At 52.3% G+C, this 22,687-nt stretch overlaps 1 protein-coding gene across 1 annotated transcript in view; it reads left to right on the plus strand.

The window, feature by feature from the left end:
* sardh (sarcosine dehydrogenase) overlaps positions 1 to 22,687 on the plus strand; it is a 170,475-nt gene that overhangs the window by 118,133 nt on the left and 29,655 nt on the right. The window contains exons 16-17 of the mRNA XM_072488950.1: positions 1,934 to 2,027; positions 17,796 to 17,958. Coding sequence (XP_072345051.1) covers positions 1,934 to 2,027; positions 17,796 to 17,958 — 257 coding nt within the window. The remainder of the gene's footprint in view (positions 1 to 1,933; positions 2,028 to 17,795; positions 17,959 to 22,687) is intronic.

Raw genomic sequence — 22,687 nt, forward strand, 5'->3', positions numbered from 1 at the left:
GTGTTAACCCGGGTCCCAGGCACTGTGAGGCAGCAGTGTTAACCCGGGTCCCTGGCACTGTGAGACAGCAGTGTTAACCCGGGGCCCTGGCATTGTGAGACAGCAGTGTTAACCCAGGCCCCTGGCAGTGTGAGATAGCAGTGTTAACCCGGGTCCCTGGCTCTGTGAGGCAGCAGTATTAACCCAGGCCCCTGGCACTGTGAGACAGCAGTGTTAACCCAGGTCCCTGGCACTGTGAGACAGCAGTGTTAACCCGCGTCCCTGGCACTGTGAGGCAGCAGTGTTAACCCGGGTCCCTGGCACTGTGAGACAGCAGTGCTAACCTGGGTCCCTGGCACTGTGAGACAGCAGTGTTAACCCAGGTCCCTGGCACTGTGAGGCAGCAATGTTAACCCAGGTCCCTGGCTCTGTGAGACAGCAGTGTTAACCCGGGTCCCTGACGCAGTGAGACAGCAGTGTTAACCCGGGTCCCTGGCCATGTGAGACAGCAGTGTTAACCCGGGTCCCTGGCACTGTGTGACAGCAGTGTTAACCCCTGTCCCTGGCACTGTGAGACAGCAGTGTTAACCCAGGTCCCTGGCTCTGTGAGGCAGCAGTATTAACCCAGGCCCCTGGCACTGTGAGACAGCAGTGTTAACCCAGGTCCCTGGCACTGTGAGACAGCAGTGTTAACCCCTGGCACTGTGAGACAGCAGTGTTAACCCTGGTCCCAGGCACTGTGAGAGAGCAGTGTTAACCCCTGGCACTGTGAGACAGCAGTGTTAACCCGGGTCCCTGGCTCTGTGAGGCAGCAGTGTTAACCTGGGTCCTTGGCGCTGTGAGACAGCAGTGTTAACCCGGGTCCCTGGCACTGTGAGACAGCAGTGTTAACCCAGGTCTCTGGCACTGTGAGACAGCAGTGTTAACCCGAGTCCCTGGCACTGTGAGACAGCAGTGTTAACCCGGGTCCCTGGCACTGTGAGACAGCAGTCTTAACCCGGGTCCCTGGCCCTGTGAGACAGCAGTGTTAACCCAGGTCCCTGGGACTGTGAGACAGCAGTGTTAACCCAGGTCCCTGGCACTGTGAGGCAGCAATGTTAACCCAGGTCCCTGGTTCTGTGAGACAGCAGTGTTAATCCGGGTCCCTGGCGCAGTGAGACAGCAGTGTTAACCCGGGTCCCTGGCCCCGGGAGACTGCAGTGTTAACCCGGGTCCCTGGCCCCGGGAGACTGCAGTGTTAACCCGGGTCCCTGGCCCTGTGAGACTGCAGTGTTAACCCGGGTCCCTGGCACTGTGAGACTGCAGTGTTAACCCGGGTCCCTGGCACTGTGAGACAGCAGTGTTAACCCGGGTCCCTGGCACTGTGAGACTGCAGTGTTAACCCGGGTCCCTGACCCTGTGAGACTGCAGTGTTAACCCGGGTCCCTGGCACTGTGAGACAGCAGTGTTAACCCGGGTCCCTGGCACTGTGAGACAGCAGTGTTAACCCGTTTCCCTGGCACTGTGAGACAGCAGTGTTAACCCGGATCCCTGGCACTGTAAGACAGCAGTGTTAACCCAGGTCCCTGGGACTGTGAGGCAGCAGAATCACTGTTTGCCACCATGTCAGCTCTGTAAAATATGGAATTCGATCGCGCATTAAACATAAATTGAGTGAATGGTGAACACCTCCAGAGATTAAATTAGTCAGGATTAGGGAATGGGTGAGGGAGGGTGCCTTCTGGAGGGGCCCAGGGCAGGGGGTGTTCAGGAGAATGACCTTGGACTGTGGGAAAGGATGCATGAAAGGGTCTGGCAGAGTGAGGGAGGAGGGAGGGAGGGAGTGAAGGAGGGAGGGAGTGAGTGAGGGAGGGAGTGAGGGAGGGAGTGACGGAGGGAGTGGGCAGCAGCTGGCTTGTGCGGTGCTCCTGTTCTGGTTGATGTGACATGGTGATTGTTACTTTCTCCTTCGCAGTCGCTTGGTGTTACAGGATGTTCTCGACACTGACCTAACCAATGAGGCATTTCCCTTTTCGACACACCAGGTTGTGAAGGCAGCTGGACACACAGTGAGTTACTCTCCTCCTGCTCACCGTGCCTCAACATTAACCCACCTGTCAATCTGACTCAGCCTCTTTTCCCATGCCCAACGTTAACGTTCGAAATCTGGACATTTGGGGCAACAGAAGTCTTTATGAAGTAGTTGGAAGATTTGAATGATCTGGGGCAAAATCGCATTTGGCAATCGGCCTGAGAATCCCCGTTTGTGCCGAAATCGCGGACACCGCCACCTTTGCAATGCTCCGGCCCCTCGCCGCACGGCATCAGGACATCAGCTGAGACCCTCCCCCTGATGCTCCGCCCCCGATGGGCTGACTTCCTGTCGGCGTGGAACACATTCTTTTATTTTCCTTAACCCGGTGTGGGGGCTGCGGACTGAGTCACCACAGTCTGCTGGGGTGGGTGGGGTGGGGGCGTGGGTGCGAGAGCATTCTACGGGGGGGGGCGGGGGCTAGGGGCACTGGTGGGGGGTGGTCCCGGGGTGGCGAGGAGGGTTACTGAGGACAGTATTTGACAGGCCGTGTCCGCGTGTGGCCGGCACCATGTCGCAAGGTGCAGCCACTGCCACGCGTGCGAGTGGCCACGGACCCGGCAATTCTGCGGCCATATCCGCAGGTAAAGCCGGGGTCTCTACGCTGCGCGCCTGCTAGCCCCCCCCCCCCCCCCCCCCGCCAGATAGAGGATCGGTGCAGCTTTGCGCCGTTTGTTCTGGCGTAAAACGCCGTTATTCCCATTCCGGCGTCACCACTTAGTCTTCAAATCGGAGAATCCAGCCTCTGATTTCCTGTAATTCACTGAATTGGCCAGTTTCCAGGCATCAACCTCGGGGGGGGGGGGGGGGGGGAGAGACCTGGGCGGGGGGGGGGGGGGACCTGGGCAGGGGGGGGGGGGGACCTGGGCGGGGGGGGTTAGGGGGGACCTGGGCAGGGGGGGGTTAGGGGGGACCTGGGCAGGGGGGGGGGAGGGGGGACCTGGGCAGGGGGGGGTTAGGGGGGACCTGGGCAGGGGGGGGGGACCTGGGCAGGGGGGGGGGGGACCTGGGCACGGGGGTGGGGGGAGGGGGGACCTGGGCAGGGGGGGGGTTAGGGGGGACCTGGGCAGGGGAGAGGGACCTGGGCAGGTGGGGGGGAGGGGGGACCTGGGCAGGAGGGGGGGAGACCTGGGCAGGGCGGGGGGGGACCTGGGCAGGGGGGGGGAGGGGGGGACCTGGGCAGAGGGGGGGAGGGGGGGGACCTGGGCAGGGGAGGGGGGACCTGGGCAGGGGGGGGGGGGACCTGGGCAGGGGGGGGAGGGGGGACCTGGGCACGCGGGAGGGGGGGGGAGGGGACCTGGGCAGGGGACCTGGGCAGGAGGGGGGGGAGGGGAGGGGGAGGGGGGAGGGGACCTGGGCAGGGGGGGGGGGGGAGGGGAGGGGAGGGGAGGGGACCTGGGCAGGGGGGGACGGGGACCTGGGACCTGGGCAGGGGGGGGGGGGACCGGGGACCTGGGCAGGGGGAGGGGGAGGGGGAGGGGGGGGAGGGGACCTGGGCAGGAGGGGAGGGGACCTGGGCAGGGGGGGGGTGGGGACCTGGGCAGGGGGGGGTGGGGACCTGGGCAGGGGGGGGTGGGGACCTGGGCAGGGGGGGGTGGGGACCTGGGCGGGGGGGGGGGCCTGGGCAGGGGGTGGGGGGACCTGGGACCTGGGCAGGGGGGTGACCGGGGACCTGGGCAGGGGGGGGGGACCGGGGACCTGGGCAGGGAGGGGGACCTGGGCGGGGGGGGGGAAGACCGGGGACCTGGGCAGGGGGGGGGGACCTGGGACCTGGGCAGGGGGGTGACCGGGGACCTGGGCAGGGGGGGGGGACCGGGGACCTGGGCAGGGAGGGGGGACCTGGGCGGGGGGGGGGAAGACCGGGGACCTGGGCAGGGGGGGGGGACCGGGGACCTGGGCAGCGGGGGGGGGGGGGGGGACCTGGGCGGGGGGGGGGAGACGGGGGGACCTGGGCAGGGGGGGGAGGACCTGGGCAGGGGGGGGGGGAGACCTAGGCAGGGGGTGGGGGGACCGGGAGTGGGGGGGGACCTGGGGGAGTTCAGAGAGAGCGCCCATTAGCAGTGGGTGTTCGGAGAGCGAGAGTCTATCGCAGCCTACTGAGCCATGATGCCTTGCTCTGGATTGTAACCGTAATTCCTACAATACCCTCATTCCTGCCCTTATTTACGTTTAAAAACATTGGGGGCGATTCTCAGGCCACTTGCGCCTGGCGCCAATCCTGCTATGTTGGGAAAATTCCGAGAGAGGCCGGAAATGTTTAATCTCGTTACTGAGATGAATGTTGAATGCAGCGGCCTCCTGATATTCTGCCAGCAGGACGTCGCCCAGACGTGAGTCACGACTGGTCCCTAAACCCGAGGACTGGGTTCCATGAACTCCGAGGGGAGCAAGGAATATCTCCAGGGAGCACAAGGCCATAGCAGCCATTGGCCAGATCCCATGTTGGGGTCCTTCATGGGATCTGGGAGTTGAGGGGGGGGAGGGCTGGGGCTGGGTTGGAATGGGTCAGGTTGGGGGTCTCCTCCAGGATGGGAGTCGCTTTGGGCCTGTGTAGACTTGAAACCTGCTCCCTCTCATGTTGAACATCCCATTACAGGACGGAGCCATTCTGCAGCCTGTCTCTTGGAGAAGCATTTCACTCCCCTTGAAGTTTCAACAGGCTCTGTAGTTTCACTGTTGCAGTATGCCTGCTTTTAACCCTTCGTACTTGGTTGTTTAAATTGAATTTCACACCCCATTGACTTTTATGAGCCTCTTGATTGACAACTGAAGGTGATCTCAAAGGAGGGTTTAGCTTTGTTTATACAGCACTTCACGGTTCATTAACTCTGAAGTGTTTCTTCTTTTGAGCAGGTGTCCTGTCTGACTGCATTTTTTCTATCGTGGATTTTTTTCAACCTTTGTTGCCTGAACAGCAGGGCCTTCGCTGGAGGTACTTCACCACCATAGAAGCAGCTGTCACCGTTCAGATACTAAAGTGCGAGGATTCCTCAATGAGGACCTTCAGCAGCCACTGTCTAATTCTCTGGATATACGTGATGACCACGCTAGTGGTCAGGGACATGGCTGAACAGTGCCAGGTTGGCAGTGCTTGAAGGGGGACTGAGAGGGAGGAGCTCTGTAGCGACCCCTTGGCAGGTTGTCGCTCACTTTGGGGTTGTGGGGGGCTGATGACAGTGGTGGAGGGTTTTTTTGCCAGCGAGAAGGGTGGGGGGGGGGGGGCTGTTGTGGGGTTATTCTGAGATCAGGGAACGCTTTAAAAATGCTGCCCCGATCTCTGAGAGTCCAGCGTTGCCGCCGTCTTTGGGGGGCCACACATTTCATTCCTTGTGCAAATCGTCCCAGGCTCCAAACCAATTTCTAAGTGTGGGTGGAATGTGATCGGGATCACATCAAACCACCTGATGGGAATCTCACCTCGGTTCCTGCTGAAGAACATTTAGAAATCCTTGGGAAGAATTGCATCCGTTGTCTTGAACCTTCTCCTCCCTCCCTCAAACAGATTGTAAAATTCAATCATATTATCAGTGCAGGATGGTGTGTTGCCTCCCTGGTGCCAGGGTCAAGGGTGACTGAGCTGCTGCAGGACATTCTGATGGAGGAGGGTGAACAGCCAGAGGTTGTGGTCCATATCGGTACCAATGACGCAGTTAGGAGGAGGGCTGAAGTCGTGAAAGCAAAATGTAGGGAGCTGGGCAATAAATTAAAAAGCAGGACCTGGAAGGTAGCCAATCAGGATCACTCCACAGAGCCACATGCTAGTGACAGCAGGAATAGGAGAATAGGCCAGATTAATGTGTGGCTGGAGAAATGGTGTGGAGAAATGGAGGGATTTGGATTCCTGAGCTTTTTGGGACTGATTCTGGGGAAGGTGAGACCTGTACAAGTTGGACGATCGATACCCGACCAGGACTGGACCAATATCCTCACAGGGACGATCAATACCCGACCAGGACTGGACCAATATCCTCACAGGGGTATTTTCTCGTGCTGTTGAGGAGGTTTAAATGAGAGTGAAAGGGGCCGTGGAGCCTCAGTGAGAGACACAAGAGAAGGAAAGAAAGGTAGAAAGGAAAGACCGAAGAGTAGAAAGCAAAAGTGGAAGACAGAGGAAAAGAGGGCCGGCAGCAAATAGGGCCAGAGTGATTGTGTATATTTAAGGCCGCAATGTATTCTTGATCAGGAAGGGGGCGTTCACAATACGGTAGACAAATTAACAGCGCAAAGTGGTTCACATGAGTTCAATCTGATTGTGATTATGGAGACATGGCTGCAGGGTGACCAAGGCTGGGAATTGAATATTCAAGGGTATTCGATATTTAGGAAGGACAGACTAAAAGGAAAAGGAAGTGGGGTGGTTTTGTTAAGGATGAAACACTGAGAGTAAATATTGACCCAGGAAACCTCAATGTAGAATCAGTCTGGGTGGAATTAAGAAGCAACCAAGGCTAGAAAACCTCCCTGGGAGTTGTCTCCAAAACAGTTGTGTTTCCGCCTCCAAACAGCCGTGGCAAGGTCGAGGATGGCATTCACCAAGATATTAGGGTGCTGCAGTATTTACATATAGATTGGGCGAATCAAATTAGCAACAATACTGTGGCGGATGAATTCCTGCAGTGCGTACGAGATGATTTTGTTTAGACCAGTACGTCGAGGAGCCAACAAAGGAATTTACTATCCCAGATTTGGTACTGTGCAACGAGAAGGGATTAATTAATAATTTTGTTGTGGGAAGAGTGACCATAACATGACAGAATTCTTCATTAGGACGGAAAGTAAAGAAATCTGGGGCTGGATTCTCCGCCGGCGGGATGCTCTGTTTTGCCGGCAGTCCGGGGGTTTCCCGACAGTGTTGGACTGCCCCACAATGGAAACCCCATTGGCCAGCCGGCGTAATGGAGCATCCCGCCGGCGGCTGGAACAGAAATGTGGCACAGCCCAGCAGAGAATCCAGCTAGGTCTAAAACTAGGGATTTAAATCGAAAGAAAGGAAACTCCGAAGATATGAGGCACGAGTTGACTAAGATAAATCAGGGAACTTCATTAGAACATAGAACAATACAGCGCAGTACAGGCCCTTCGGCCCACGATGTTGCACCGAAACAAAAGCCATCTAACCTACACTATGCCATTATCATCCATATGTTTATCCAATAAACTTTTAAATGCCCTCAATGTTGGCGAGTTCACTACTGTAGCAGGTAGGGCATTCCACGGCCTCACTACTCTTTGCGTAAAGAACCTACCTCTGACCTCTGTCCATATCTATTACCCCTCAGTTTAAAGTTATGTCCCCTCGTGCCAGCCATTTCCATCCGCGGGAGAAGGCTCTCACTGTCCACCCTATCCAACCCCCTGATCATTTTGTATGCCTCTATTAAGTCTCCACTTAACCTTCTTCTCTCCAATGAAAACAACCTCAAGTCCATCAGCCTTTCCTCATAAGATTTTCCCTCCATACCAGGCAACATCCTGGTAAATCTCCTCTGCACCCGCTCCAAAGCCTCCACGTCCTTCCTATAATGCGGTGACCAGAACTGTACGCAATACTCCAAATGCGGCCGTACCAGAGTTCTGTACAGCTGCAACATGACCTCCCGACTCCGGAACTCAATCCCTCTACCAATAAAGGCCAACACTCCATAGGCCTTCTTCACAACCCTATCAACCTGGGTGGCAACTTTCAGGGATCTATGTACATGGACACCTAGATCCCCCTGCTCATCCACACTTTCAAGAACTTTACCATTAGCCAAATATTCTGCATACCTGTTATTCCTTCCAAAGTGAATCACCTCACACTTCTCTACATTAAACTCCATTTGCCACCTCTCAGCCCAGCTCTGCAGCTTATCTATATCCCTCTGTAACCTGCTACATCCTTCCACACTATCGACAACACCACCGACTTTAGTTTCGCCTGCAAATTTACTCACCCACCCTTCTGCGCCTTCCTCTAGGTCATTGATAAAAATGACAAACAGCAACGGCCCCAGAACAGATCCTTGTGGTACTCCAGGGAAGGTGGGACCTCTACAGACAGGATGGTCTACATCTGAACCTGAGGGGCACAAATATCCTGGGGGGGAGATTTGTTAGTGCTCTTTGGGGGGGTTTAAACTAATGCAGCAGGGGCATGGGAACCTGGATTGTAGTTTTAGGGTAAGGGAGAATGAGAGTATAGAGGTCAGGAGCACAGATTTGACGTCGCAGGAGGGGGCCAGTGTTCAGGTAGGTGGTTTGAAGTGTGTCTACTTCAATGCCAGGAGTATACGAAACAAGGTAGGGGAACTAGCAGCATGGGTTGGTACCTGGGACTTCGATGTTGTGGCCATTTCGGAGACATGGATAGAGCAGGGACAGGAATGGATGTTGCAGGTTCCGGGGTTTAGGTGTTTTAGTAAGCTCAGAGAAGGAGGCAAAAGAGGGGGAGGTGTGGCACTGCTAGTCAAGAGCAGTATTACGGTGGCGGAGAGGATGCTAGATGGGGACTCTTCTTCCGAGGTAGTATGGGCTGAAGTTAGAAACAGGAAAGGAGAGGTCACCCTGTTGGGAGTTTTTTATAGGCCTCCTAATAGTTCCAGGGATGTAGAGGAAAGGATGGCGAAGATAATTCTGGATAAGAGCAAAAATAACAGGGTAGTTATTATGGGAGACTTTAACTTTCCAAATATTGACTGGAAAAGATATAGTTCGAGTACAATAGATGGGTCGTTTTTTGTACAGTGTGTGCAGGAGGGTTTCCTGAAACAATATGTTGACAGGCCAACAAGAGGCGAGGCCACGTTGGATTTGGTTTTGGGTAATGAACCAGGCCAGGTGTTGGATTTGGAGGTAGGAGAGCACTTTGGGGACAGTGACCACAATTCGGTGACGTTTACGTTAATGATGGAAAGGGATAAGTATACACCGCAGGGCAAGAGTTATAGCTGGGGGAAGGGCAATTATGATGCCATTAGACGTGACTTGGGGGGGATAAGGTGGAGAAGTAGGCTGCAAGTGTTGGGCACACTGGATAAGTGGGGCTTGTTCAAGGATCAGCTACTGCGTGTTCTTGATAAGTATGTACCGGTCAGACAGGGAGGAAGGCGTCGAGCGAGGGAACCGTGGTTTACCAAGGAAGTGGAATCTCTTGTTAAGAGGAAGAAGGAGGCCTATGTGAAGATGAGGTGTGAAGTTTCGGTTGGGGCGATGGATAGTTACAAGGTAGCGAGGAAGGATCTAAAGAGAGAGCTAAGACGAGCAAGGAGGGGACATGAGAAGTATTTGGCAGGAAGGATCAAGGAAAACCCAAAAGCTTTCAAGAGGTATGTCAGGAATAAGCGAATGACTAGGGAAAGAGTAGGACCAGTCAAGGACAGAGATGGGAAATTGTGTGTGGAGTCTGAAGAGATAGGCGAGATGCTAAATGAATATTTTTCGTCAGTATTCACTCAGGAAAAAGATAATGTTGTGGAGGAGAATGCTGAGCCCCAGGCTAACAGAATAGATGGCATTGAGGTACGTAGGGAAGAGGTGTTGGCAATTCTGGACAGGCTGAAAATAGATAAGTCCCCGGGACCTGATGGGATTTATCCTAGGATTCTCTGGGAGGCCAGGGAAGAGATTGCTGGACCTTTGGCTTTGATTTTTATGTCATCATTGGCTACAGGAATAGTGCCAGAGGACTGGAGGACAGCAAATGTGGTCCCTTTGTTCAAAAAGGGGAGCAGAGACAACCCCGGCAACTGTAGACCGGTGAGCCTCACGTCTGTAGTGGGTAAAGTCTTGGAGGGGATTATAAGAGACAAGATTTATAATCATCTAGATAGGAATAATATGATCAGGGATAGTCAGCATGGCTTTGTGAAGGGTAGGTCATGCCTCACAAACCTTATTGAGTTCTTTGAGAAGGTGACTGAGCAGGTAGACGAGGGTAGAGCAGTTGATGTGGTGTATATGGATTTCAGCAAAGCGTTTGATAAGGTTCCCCACGGTAGGCTATTGCAAAAAATACGGAGGCTGGGAATTGAGGGTGATTTAGAGATGTGGATCAGAAATTGGCTAGCTGAAAGAAGACAGAGGGTGGTGGTTGATGGGAAATGTTCAGAATGGAGTACAGTCACAAGTGGAGTACCACAAGGATCTGTTCTGGGGCCGTTGCTGTTTGTCATTTTTATCAATGACCTAGAGGAAGGCGCAGAAGGGTGGGTGAGTAAATTTGCAGACGATACTAAAGTCGGTGGTGTTGTCGATAGTGTGGAAGGATGTAGCAGGTTACAGAGGGATATAGATAAGCTGCAGAGCTGGGCTGAGAGGTGGCAAATGGAGTTTAATGTAGAGAAGTGTGAGGTGATTCACTTTGGAAGGAATAACAGGAATGCGGAATATTTGGCTAATGGTAAAGTTCTTGAAAGTGTGGATGAGCAGAGGGATCTAGGTGTCCATGTACATAGATCCCTGAAAGTTGCCACCCAGGTTGATAGGGTTGTGAAGAAGGCCTATGGAGTGTTGGCCTTTATTGGTAGAGGGATTGAGTTCCGGAGTCGGGAGGTCATGTTGCAGCTGTACAGAACTCTGGTACGGCCGCATTTGGAGTATTGCGTACAATTCTGGTCACCGCATTATAGGAAGGACGTGGAGGCTTTGGAGCGGGTGCAGAGGAGATTTACCAGGATGTTGCCTGGTATGGAGGGAAAATCTTATGAGGAAAGGCTGATGGACTTGAGGTTGTTTTCATTGGAGAGAAGAAGGTTAAGAGGAGACTTAATAGAGGCATACAAAATGATCAGGGGGTTGGATAGGGTGGACAGTGAGAGCCTTCTCCCGCGGATGGATATGGCTGGCACGAGGGGACATAACTTTAAACTGAGGGGTAATAGATATAGGACAGAGGTCAGAGGTAGGTTCTTTACGCAAAGAGTAGTGAGGCCGTGGAATGCCCTACCTGCTACAGTAGTGAACTCGCCAACATTGAGGGCATTTAAAAGTTTATTGGATAAACATATGGATGATAATGGCATAGTGTAGGTTAGATGGCTTTTGTTTCGGTGCAACATCGTGGGCCGAAGGGCCTGTACTGCGCTGTATTGTTCTGTGTTCTATGTTCCACTTGTGACTGTACTCCATTCTGAACATTTCCCGTCAACCACCACCCTCTGTCTTCTTTCAGCTAGCCAATTTCTGATCCACATCTTTAAATCACCCTCAATCCCCAGCCTCCGTATGTTCTGCAATAGCCTACCGTGGGGAACCTTATCAAACGCTTTGCTGAAATCCATATACACCACATCAACTGCTCTACCCTCATCTACCTGTTCAGTCACCTTCTCAAAGAACTCAATAAGGTTTGTGAGGCATGACCTACCCTTCACAAAGCCATGCTGACTATCCCTGATCATATTATTCCTATCTAGATGATTATAAATCTTGTCTCTTATAATCCCCTCCAAGACTTTACCCACTACAGACGTGAGGCTCACCGGTCTATAGTTGCCGGGGTTGTCTCTGCTCCCCTTTTTAAACAAAGGGACCACATTTGCTGTCCTTCAGTCCTCTGGCACTATTCCTGTAGCCAATGATGACATAAAAATAATGTCATTAAAAGGCACAATGGTGGATGGGCAATGGCTCATATTTAAGGAACACATTTCTGAATTGCAACAGTTATACATTCTTTCCTGGTTCAAAATAAAACACAAAAAAGACACCCAGCCATGACTTACAGAAGAAATTAAGGATTGTATTCTAAGACCACAAGAACAAGAGTAAGCTGTTCAGCCCCTCGAGCCTGGCCCCACATTCAATAGGATCATGATTGATCTGATATTCCCCAAGTTCACTTTCTTGACCTTTTCCCGTGACACTCGATTCCCTCGCTGATCAGGAATCTATCTCAGCCTTAAATATACACACGGACTCTGCTCCCCCCAGCTCTCTGTGACAAGGAGTTCCAAAGACTCACAATTCTCTGAGAGAAGAAATTCCTCCTCATCTCAGACTTAAATTGGCTCCCCTTAACTCTGAGACTCTGCCCTCTGGTCCTGGACTCTCCCACGAGGGGAAACATCCTCTCAGCATTTACCCTGTCAGCCCCTGAAGAATCCGATATGTTTCAATGAAATCACCTCTCATTCTTCAAAATTCCAATGAGTCCCAACCTGTTTAATCTTTTCTCACAAGACAATCCCCCCACACTGGGGATCATCCAAGTGAACCTTCTCTGAACCGCTTCCAGTGCATTATTATCTTTCCTTAAATAAGGGAACCAAAACTACTCCCAAAGCACAAAGAAACGTACAGCACAGGAACATGTCCTTCGGCCTCCAAGCCTGTGCCGACCATGCTGCCCTAACTTAAAACAAACCCTCTTGCCCTTACTCCGTCCGTGTATCCCTCTATTTCCTCCCTATTCATCGACCCATCCAGGTGCCTCTTAAATGTTGCGAATGTGCTGCTTCCACCACATCCTCTGGCAGCGCGTTCCAGGCACCCACCACTCTCTGCGTGAAAACCTTACCCCGCACATCTCTCTTAAACTTTCCCCCTCTCACCCTGAACCTGTGCCCTGTGTAATTGACACTTCCACCCTTGGAAAAAGCCTCTGACTATCCACCCTGTCTGCCTCTCATACTTTTGTAGACCTCTATCAGGTCTCCCCTCAGCCTCCGTCTTTCCGTGAAAACAATCCTAGTTTATTCAACCTCTCCTCATAGCCAACACCCTCGAGACCCAGGCAACATCCTGGTGAACCTTCTTTGCACTCTCTCCAAAGCTCCCACGTCCTTCTGATAATGCAGTGACCAGAACTGCACGCAATACTCCAAATGCGGCCTAACCAAGGTTTTATACAGCTGCAACATGATTTCCCAGTTCTTGTACTCAATGCCCCGGCTGATGAAAGCAAGCATGCCATATGCCTTGTTAATCACCTTGACCACCTTTGTTGCCACTTTTAGGGAACTGTGGACCTGACCTGCATGCCCAGATCCCTCTGTATGTTAATGTTCATGAGGGCTCTGCTATTTACAGTATAATTTATACCTAGATTTGATCCTCCAAAATGCATCACCTCGCACTTGTCCGGATTAAACTCCATCTGTTATTTCTGTGCCCAAGTCTTCAATCTATCCTCTGACAATCCTCGGCACTATCAGCAACTCCACCAATCTTTGTGTCATCCTCAAACTTACTAATCAGACCACCCACATTTTCCTCCAGATCATTTATATATACTGCAAACAGCAGAGGTCCCAGCACTGATCCCTGTGGCACTAGCTACAGATCGATATTCAGAAAAACACCCTTCCACCGCTATTCTGTCTTCTATAACCAAGCCAGTTCTGTATCCATCTAGCCAGCCTCCCCTAATCTCATGTGATTTTAGTTTTTGTACCAGTCTGCCATATGAGACCTTATCAAAGCCTTACTAAAGTCCATATAAACCACATCCACAGCCCTTCATCAATTTTCTTTGTCACCTCTTCAAAAAGCTAAGTGAGACATGACCTTCCCCGTACAAAACCAGGCTGCCTGTCACTAACTAGTCCATTTTCCTTCAAATGTGCAAAAATCCTGTCCCTCAGTATCTTTTCCAAAAGCTTCCCCATCACTATGTTATGCTCATCGGCCTACAAGTTGCTGGATTATCCCTGCTTCCTTTAGAACGTAGAACAGTACAGCACAGTACAGGCCCTTCGGCCCACGATGTTGTGCCGACCATTTATCCTAATCCAAGATCAACCTAACCTACACCCCTTCAATTTACTGCTGTCCATGTGCCTGTCCAAGAGTCGCTTAAATGTTGCGAATGACTCTGACTCCACCACCTCTGCTGGCAGTGCGTTCCACACACCCACCACTCTCTGTGTAAAGAACCGACCTCTGACATCTCCCCTATACCTTCCTCCAATCACCTTAAAATTATGTCCCCTCGTGACAGCCATTTCCACCCTGGGGAAAAGTCTCTGGCTATCCACTCTATCCATGCCTCTCATCACCTTGTACACCTCTATCAAGTCACCTCTCTGCCTTCTTCGCTCCAGTGAGAAAAGCCCTAGCTCCTTCAACCTTTCTTCATAAGACATGCCCTCCAGTCCAGGCAGCATCCTGGTAAATCTCCTCTGTACCCTCTCCAAAGCATCCACATCCTTCCTATAATGAGACGACCAGAACTGGACACAATATTCCAAGTGTGGTCTAACCAGGGTTTTATAAAGCTGCAGCAAAACCTCACGGCTCTTAAACTCAATCCCCTGTTAATGAAAGCCAACACACCATACGCCTTCTTAACAACCCTATCAACCTGGGTGGCAACTTTGAGGGATCTATGTACGTGGACACACGTGGACCCCAAGATCCCTCTGTTCCTCCACACTTCCAAGAATCCTGCCTTTAACCCTGTATTCAGCATTCAAATTCGACCTTCCAAAATGAATCACTTCACATTTATCAAGGTTGAACTCCATCTGCCACTTCTCAGCCCAGCTCTGCATCCTGTCAATGTTCTGTTGCAACAACCCTCAACACTATCTACAACTCCCCCAACATTTGTGTCATCGGCAAACTTACTAACCCACCCTTCCACTTCCTCACCCAAGTCATTTATAAAAACCACAAAGAGCAGATGTCCCAGAACAGATCCTTGCGGGACATCACTGGCCACCGACCTCCAGGCAGAATACCTTCCATCCACTACCACTCGCTGTCTTCATACAGCCAAATTTCCCTGTATCCCATGCCCCCTAACTTTCTGAATGAGCCTACCATGGGGAACCTTGTCAAATGCCTCACTGAAATCCATATACACCACATCCACTGCCCGGCCTTCATCAATGTGTTTCATTCTTTCTTGAATAAGAGAACAACATTGGCTATTCTCCAGTCCTCTGGGACCTCGCCTGTGGTCAAAGAGGATGTGAAGATATCTGCTAAGGCCCCAGCTATTTCTCCCCTTGCCTCCCACAGTAACCTGGGATAGATCCCATCCGGCCCCACGGACTTGCCTACCTTAATGCAATTTAGGATACTCAACACTTCCTCCTTTGATATATTGACGTTCTCCAGAGTGATCACACACCTATCCCTGATCTCTACATCAATCATGTCCTTCACCCTGGTGAATACCGATACAAAGTACTCATTAAAGATTTCACCCACTTCCTGTGGTTCCACGCATACCTTCCCTCCATTGTCCTTAAGTGGGCCTACTCTTTCTCTTGCTACCCGTTTGCTCCTAATATATGCGTAAAAAGCCTTGGGATTCTCCTTGACCATGTTTGCTGAAGACATTTCATGGCCCCTATTAGCCCTCCTAATTCCACGTTTAAGTTCCTTCCTACTTTCACTGTACTCTTCAAGGGCTTTGTCAGTTTTTAGATGCCTAGACCTATCGTATGCCTCCTTTTCCCTTTTGACTAAGATTACAATTTCCCTCGTCATCCATGGTTCCACAATCCTGCCATTTCTATCCTTCATTTTTGTGGGGACATACGTGTCCTGCACTTCAATCAACTGGCCTTTAAAAGCCTCCCACATGTCAGACGTGGATTTGCCTCAAATAGTTGCTCCCAATCCACATTCTACAGTTCCTGCCTAATTTGTATGTGATAGAAATAAATGGGTCTTTTTCGAAGTGGCAGGCAGTGACTCGAGGGGTTCCACAGGGCTCCAGCTATTTACAATATGCATCAATGATTTAGATGAGGGAACCAGAAGTAATATTTTCAAGTATACTGATGACATGAAACGAGGTGGGACTGTGAATGGTGAAGAGGATATAAAGAGGCTTCGAGGCGATTGAGACAAGTTGAGTGAGTGGGCAGATAGATGGCAGATACAGGATGATGTAGATAAATGTGAATGCCCTGCCTGCCCACTGCCAGGCAACCCCCCCCCACAGCCCTTCCAGGGATCCCTATAATAGGTGAACCGCCCTCAGGGTTCACCGTAATAGAGGGTCCTCCTACAGAGACCCCTGCTGAAAGGAACTCCTCCACAGACCCCCTTCTGGGCGGTCCCTGTGAAGGGGGTCCCCCTATTACACGGGTCCGTGGGGGGTACGTCTACTACAGGAGGCATGGACCTGGGGTGGGGTGGGGGGTTTCTGTGGAGGGGGTTCCCTTTGGGGGCTTCCCCTACCACAGGAGTCTTTGTGGAGGGGCGGAGCAGGTGACCCCCGTACCTGGGGGTAGGGGAGGCACCCAGGCAGTCTGGGCGTGGAGGGGACTGCTGTGGGGGTGGGGCCAATCTGTGATGCTGGACACCTCACCTTGTTATCGGGCCGTCCGCCCAAGATGGCAATGCAGTAGCGGGATTCCCTGGGAATTCCACGTATTCCACGCCATACATAAATTTGCAGTGTGCGGAACACTGAATTGATCCCGCTTTACAACTGCACGGAAATCGTAAAACTGGTGCAATTCATCTCCGGCGGGAGAACGCAGTCTCCCAGACGGAGAATTCAGCCCGATATACTTACCACAGAGGGAGTGCAGTGAACGTTTACCAGGATTGTCGCATGAGGAGAGTTTGGGACACCTTCCTTCGCCTGTATTGACTGGAATTTAGAAGAATGAGAATTTCTAATTGAAAGATGTAAGATTGTGAGGGGCTGCACAGGCTGAGTGCGGGGACGTTGTTTGACTGATTGTGGGGGTTCAGAACAAGGGGTTACATTCTCAGGATGTTGGGTAGACTGGACTGAGAGGAGGAGAAACTACTTCACTCGGAGGATGGTGAACCTGTGGAATTCTATCCCAAGTCACTGAATTTATTTAAGAAGGAAATAGATACATTTCTAGATTCTAAAGGTGTGAAGGAATATAGGGGGAGCGGGGGAGCATAGCATTCAGATAGAGGATCAATATAGGGGGAGCGGGGGAGCATAGCATTCAGATAGAGGATCAATATAGGGGGAGCGGGGGAGCATAGCGTTCAGATAGAGGATCAATCATGATCAGATTGAATGACAGAGCAGGGCTCAATGTCTTCCAGCTCCTATTTTCTATTTCTATTCTATCTCAGACTTTAATTATGTGGAGAGACAGGAGCAGTGGGATCACTCTTGTACAGAGCAGGTTAAGGGAAGATTTGAGTTTTTATGAATGATATTGATAAAGTAACTGAAGAGACACTTGCAGGACGGTTAGTAACTTTTGAAGATAATTGACAAAAGAGCCAGAGGGGGAAAATGAGGAGAATTGCTTTACACTGCGAGGTGTTGTGATCTGGGAAGTGCTGCCTGAAAGGGCACCGGAAGCAGATTCAACAGGAACTTTCAAAAGGAAAACTGAATAAATATTTGAGGTGGAAACATTTGTAAGGCAACGGGGAAAGAGCAGATGGAGTGGGAGTAATTGGATTGTCCTTTCAAAGAGCCAGCACAGATATGATGCCTGAATGGCCTCCTCCTGTGCTGTATCATTCTAGGATTCTGTAACGCCACTGTTATAACCTGCCTACTGACGATTGGCTGGGGACTAATGATTATCCCACAATCCTATGGGAGTATGAACTTCCCCAATGAGGGGGGCGGAGAAACTCCTACTATAAATAAGCTGGCCAGTCCAGGAACCAGGAGGAAGGAGAAGGTAGCAAGGGAAGTTACTGCTACTACTATGTATATATTGTTATAGTAAATAAACTTTATTATTTTGTATCCTTAAAACTCGTGCTGGATTCTTCGGGGCCTTTACAAAAGCCACCATCTGTTCCCTAACACTGACTCGCTGGGAATGCTCATTAATCCAACTTTTTGGTTTGCAAGGTGCGAGCTATGAGACTTTCGTTTGTTGGTGAGCTCGGTTGGGAGCTGCATGTACCACGGGAGTCCTGTGTGTCTGTCCATCGTGCCGTGATGGAATCTGGGGCCAAGTTTGGAATCGCCAACGCTGGTTACAGAGCCATTGATTCACTCAGCATTGAAAAAGGTAAAAGCTGCCAGAATGCACAGTGCGATCCCACAACCTCGTCAATACCCCAGGCAGCAAAGCTGCCCGAAAGCACAGTGCGATCCCACACCCTCGTCAATATCCCAGACAGCAAAGCTGCCAGAAAGCACAGTGCGATCCCACACCCTCGTCAATACCCCAGACAGTCAGCAAAGCTGCCAGAATGCACAGTGTGATCCCACAGCCTCGTCAATACCCCAGACAGTCAGCAAAGCTGCCAGAAAGCACAGTGCGATCCCACACCCTCGTCAATACCCCAGACAGCAAAGCTGCCAGAATGCACAGTGCGATCCCACACCCTCGTCAATACCCCAGACAGCAAAGCTGCCAGAATGCACAGTGCGATCCCACACCCTTGTCAAAACCCCAGACAGTCGGCAAAGCTGCCAGAAAGCACAGTGCGATCCCACACCCTTGTCAAAACCCCAGACAGCAAAGCTGCCAGAAAGCACAGTGCGATCCCACACCCTCGTCAATACCCCAGTCAGCAAAGCTGCCAGAATGCACAGTGCGATCCCACACCCTCGTCAATACCCCAGACAGCAAAGCTGCCAGAATGCACAGTGCGATCCCACACCCTCGTCAATACCCCAGACAGCAAAGCTGCCAGAATGCACAGTGTGATCCCACACCCTCGTCAATACCCCAGACAGCAAAGCTGCCAGAAAGCACAGTGCGATCCCACACCCTTGTCAAAACCCCAGACAGCAAAGCTGCCAGAAAGCACAGTGCGATCCCACACCCTTGTCAATACCCCAGACAGCAAAGCTGCCAGAATGCACAGTGCGATCCCACACCCTCGTCAATACCCCAGACAGACAGCAAAGCTGCCAGAATGCACAGAGCGATCCCACACCCTCGTCAATACCCCAGACAGCAAAGCTGCCAGAATGCACAGTGCGATCCCACACCCTCGTCAATACCCCAGACAGCAAAGCTGCCAGAATGCACAGTGCGATCCCACACCCTCGTCAATACCCCAGATAGTCAGCAAAGCTGCCAGAAAGCACAGTGCGATCCCACACCCTCGTCAATACCCCAGACAGCAAAGCTGCCAGAAAGCACAGTGTGATCGCACACCCTCGTCAATACCCCAGACAGCAAAGCTGCCAGAAAGCACAGTGCGATCCCACACCCTCGTCAATACCCCAGACAGCAAAGCTGCCAGAATGAACAGTGCGATCCCACACCCTCGTCAATACCCCAGGCAGTCAGCAAAGCTGCCAGAATGCACAGTGCGATCCCACGCCCTCATCAATACCCCAGGCAGTCAGCAAAGCTGCCCGAATGCACAGTGTGATCCCACACCCTCGTCAATACCCCAGACAGTCAGCAAAGCTGCCAGAAAGCACAGTGCGATCCCACACCCTCGTCAATACCCCAGACAGTCAGCAAAGCTGCCAGAATGCACAGTGCGATCCCACACCCTCGTCAATACCCCAGGCAGTCAGCAAAGCTGCCCGAATGCACAGTGCGATCCCACACCCTCGTCAGTACCCCAGACAGTCAGCAAAGCTGCCAGAATGCACCGTGCGATCCCACACCCTCGTCAATACCCCAGACAGCAAAGCTGCCAGAATGCACAGTGCTATCCCACACCCTCGTCAATACCCCAGACAGCAAAGCTGCCAGAAAGCACAGTGCGATCCCACACCCTCGTCAATACCCCAGACAGCAAAGCTGCCAGAAAGCACAGTGCGATCCCACACCCTCGTCAATACCCCAGACAGCAAAGCTGCCAGAAAGCACAGTGCGATCCCACACCCTCGTCAATACCCCAGACAGCAAAGCTGCCAGAATGCACAGTGCTATCCCACACCCTTGTCAAAACCCCAGACAGTCAGCAAAGCTGCCAGAAAGCACAGTGCGATCCCACACCCATGTCAATACCCCAGACAGTCCGCAAAGCTGCCAGAAAGCACAGTGCGATCCCACACCCTCATCAATACCCCAGACAGTCAGCAAAGCTGCCAGAATGCACAGTGTGATCCCACACCCTCGTCAATACCCCAGTCAGCAAAGCTGCCAGAATGCACAGTGCGATCCCACACCCTCGTCAATACCCCAGACAGCAAAGTTGCCAGAAAGCACAGTGCGATCCCACACCCTCGTCAATACCCCAGACAGTCAGCAAAGCTGCCAGAAAGCACAGTGCGATCCCACACCCTCGTCAATACCCCAGACAGTCAGCAAAGCTGCCAGAAAGCACAGTGCGATCCCACACCCTCGTCAATACCCCAGACAGCAAAGTTGCCAGAAAGCACAGTGCGATCCCACACCCTCGTCAATACCCCAGACAGTCAGCAAAGCTGCCAGAAAGCACAGTGCGATCCCACACCCTCGTCAATACCCCAGACAGTCAGCAAAGCTGCCAGAAAGCACAGTGCGATCCCACACCCTCGTCAATACTCCATGCAGTCAGCAAAGCTGCCAGAAAGCACAGTGCGATCCCACATCCTCGTCAATACCCCAGACAGCAAAGCTGCCAGAATGCACAGTGTGACCCCACACCCTCGTCAATACCCCAGACAGCAAAGCTGCCAGAATGCACAGTGTGATCCCACACCCTCGTCAATACCCCAGACAGCAAAGCTGCCAGAAAGCACAGTGCGATCCCACACCCTCGGCAATACCCCAGACAGTCAGCAAAGCTGCCAGAAAGCACAGTGCGATCCCACACCCTTGTCAATACCCCAGACAGCAAAGCTGCCAGAAAGCACAGTGCGATCCCACACCCTCGTCAATACCCCAGACAGCAAAGCTGCCAGAAAGCACAGTGCGATCCCACACCCTCGTCAATACCCCAGACAGCAAAGCTGCCAGAAAGCACAGTGCGATCCCACACCCTCGTCAATACCCCAGACAGTCAGCAAAGCTGCCAGAATGCACAGTGCGATCCCACACCCTCGGCAATACCCCAGACAGTCAGCAAAGCTGCCAGAAAGCACAGTGCGATCCCACACCCTTGTCAATACCCCAGACAGTCAGCAAAGCTGCCAGAAAGCACAGTGCGATCCCACACCCTTGTCAATACCTCAGACAGTCAGCAAAGCTGCCAGAATGCACAGTGTGATCCCACACCCTCGTCAATACCCCAGTCAGCAAAGCTGCCAGAATGCACAGTGCGATCCCACACCCTCGGCAATACCCCAGACAGCAAAGCTGCCAGAAAGCACAGTGCGATCCCACACCCTCGTCAATACCCCAGACAGCAAAGCTGCCAGAAAGCACAGTGCGATCCCACACCCTCGTCAATACCCCAGACAGCAAAGCTGCCAGAATGCACAGTGCTATCCCACACCCTCGTCAATACCCCAGTCAGCAAAGCTGCCAGAATGCACAGTGTGATCCCACACCCTCGTCAATACCCCAGACAGTCAGCAAAGCTGCCAGAAAGCACAGTGCGATCCCACACCCTTGTCAATACCACAGACAGTCAGCAAAGCTGCCAGAATACACAGTGTGATCCCACACCCTCGTCAATACCCCAGACAGCAAAGCTGCCAGAAAGCACAGTGCGATCCCACACCCTCGTCAATACCCCAGACAGCAAAGCTGCCAGAATGCACAGTGCGATCCCACACCCTCATCAATTCCCCAGACAGTCAGCAAAGCTGCCAGAATGCACAGTGCGATCCCACACCCTCGGCAATACCCCAGACAGTCAGCAAAGCTGCCAGAAAGCACAGTGCGATCCCACACCCTTGTCAATACCCCAGACAGTCAGCAAAGCTGCCAGAAAGCACAGTGCGATCCCACACCCTTGTCAATACCTCAGACAGTCAGCAAAGCTGCCAGAATGCACAGTGTGATCCCACACCCTCGTCAATACCCCAGTCAGCAAAGCTGCCAGAATGCACAGTGCGATCCCACACCCTCGGCAATACCCCAGACAGCAAAGCTGCCAGAAAGCACAGTGCGATCCCACACCCTCGTCAATACCCCAGACAGCAAAGCTGCCAGAAAGCACAGTGCGCTCCCACACCCTCGTCAATACCCCAGACAGCAAAGCTGCCAGAATGCACAGTGCTATCCCACACCCTCGTCAATACCCCAGTCAGCAAAGCTGCCAGAATGCACAGTGTGATCCCACACCCTCGTCAATACCCCAGACAGTCAGCAAAGCTGCCAGAAAGCACAGTGCGATCCCACACCCTTGTCAATACCACAGACAGTCAGCAAAGCTGCCAGAATGCACAGTGTGATCCCACACCCTCGTCAATACCCCAGACAGCAAAGCTGCCAGAAAGCACAGTGCGATCCCACACCCTCGTCAATACCCCAGACAGCAAAGCTGCCAGAATGCACAGTGCGATCCCACACCCTCATCAATTCCCCAGACAGTCAGCAAAGCTGCCAGAATGCACAGTGCGATCCCACACCCTCGTCAATACCCCAGACAGCAAAGCTGCCAGAAAGCACAGTGCGATCCCACACCCCCATCAATACCCCAGGCAGTCAGCAAAGCTGCCACTTGCTCTTCCCACTGAATTCACCGACTGTTTTAATTTTACGTCCTGACAGGAACATCCATCAATGTTTTCATCATCGTGTGTGCGAATCCTCGGCACAATTTCCATCTCGCTCTGCTGTTTTCTCATTCTCCAATACCCTCCTTCCATCCAGCACGGATATTCACTGTTTGTAGTTTCTTTCCGCCCGGCTGATCCACACCACTCACCTCCAAACTCGCGTTACAAATTTAATT

The sequence above is a fragment of the Scyliorhinus torazame genome, chromosome 22, assembly GCF_047496885.1.
Source record: "Scyliorhinus torazame isolate Kashiwa2021f chromosome 22, sScyTor2.1, whole genome shotgun sequence".
Classification (NCBI taxonomy): Eukaryota; Metazoa; Chordata; class Chondrichthyes; order Carcharhiniformes; family Scyliorhinidae; genus Scyliorhinus; species Scyliorhinus torazame.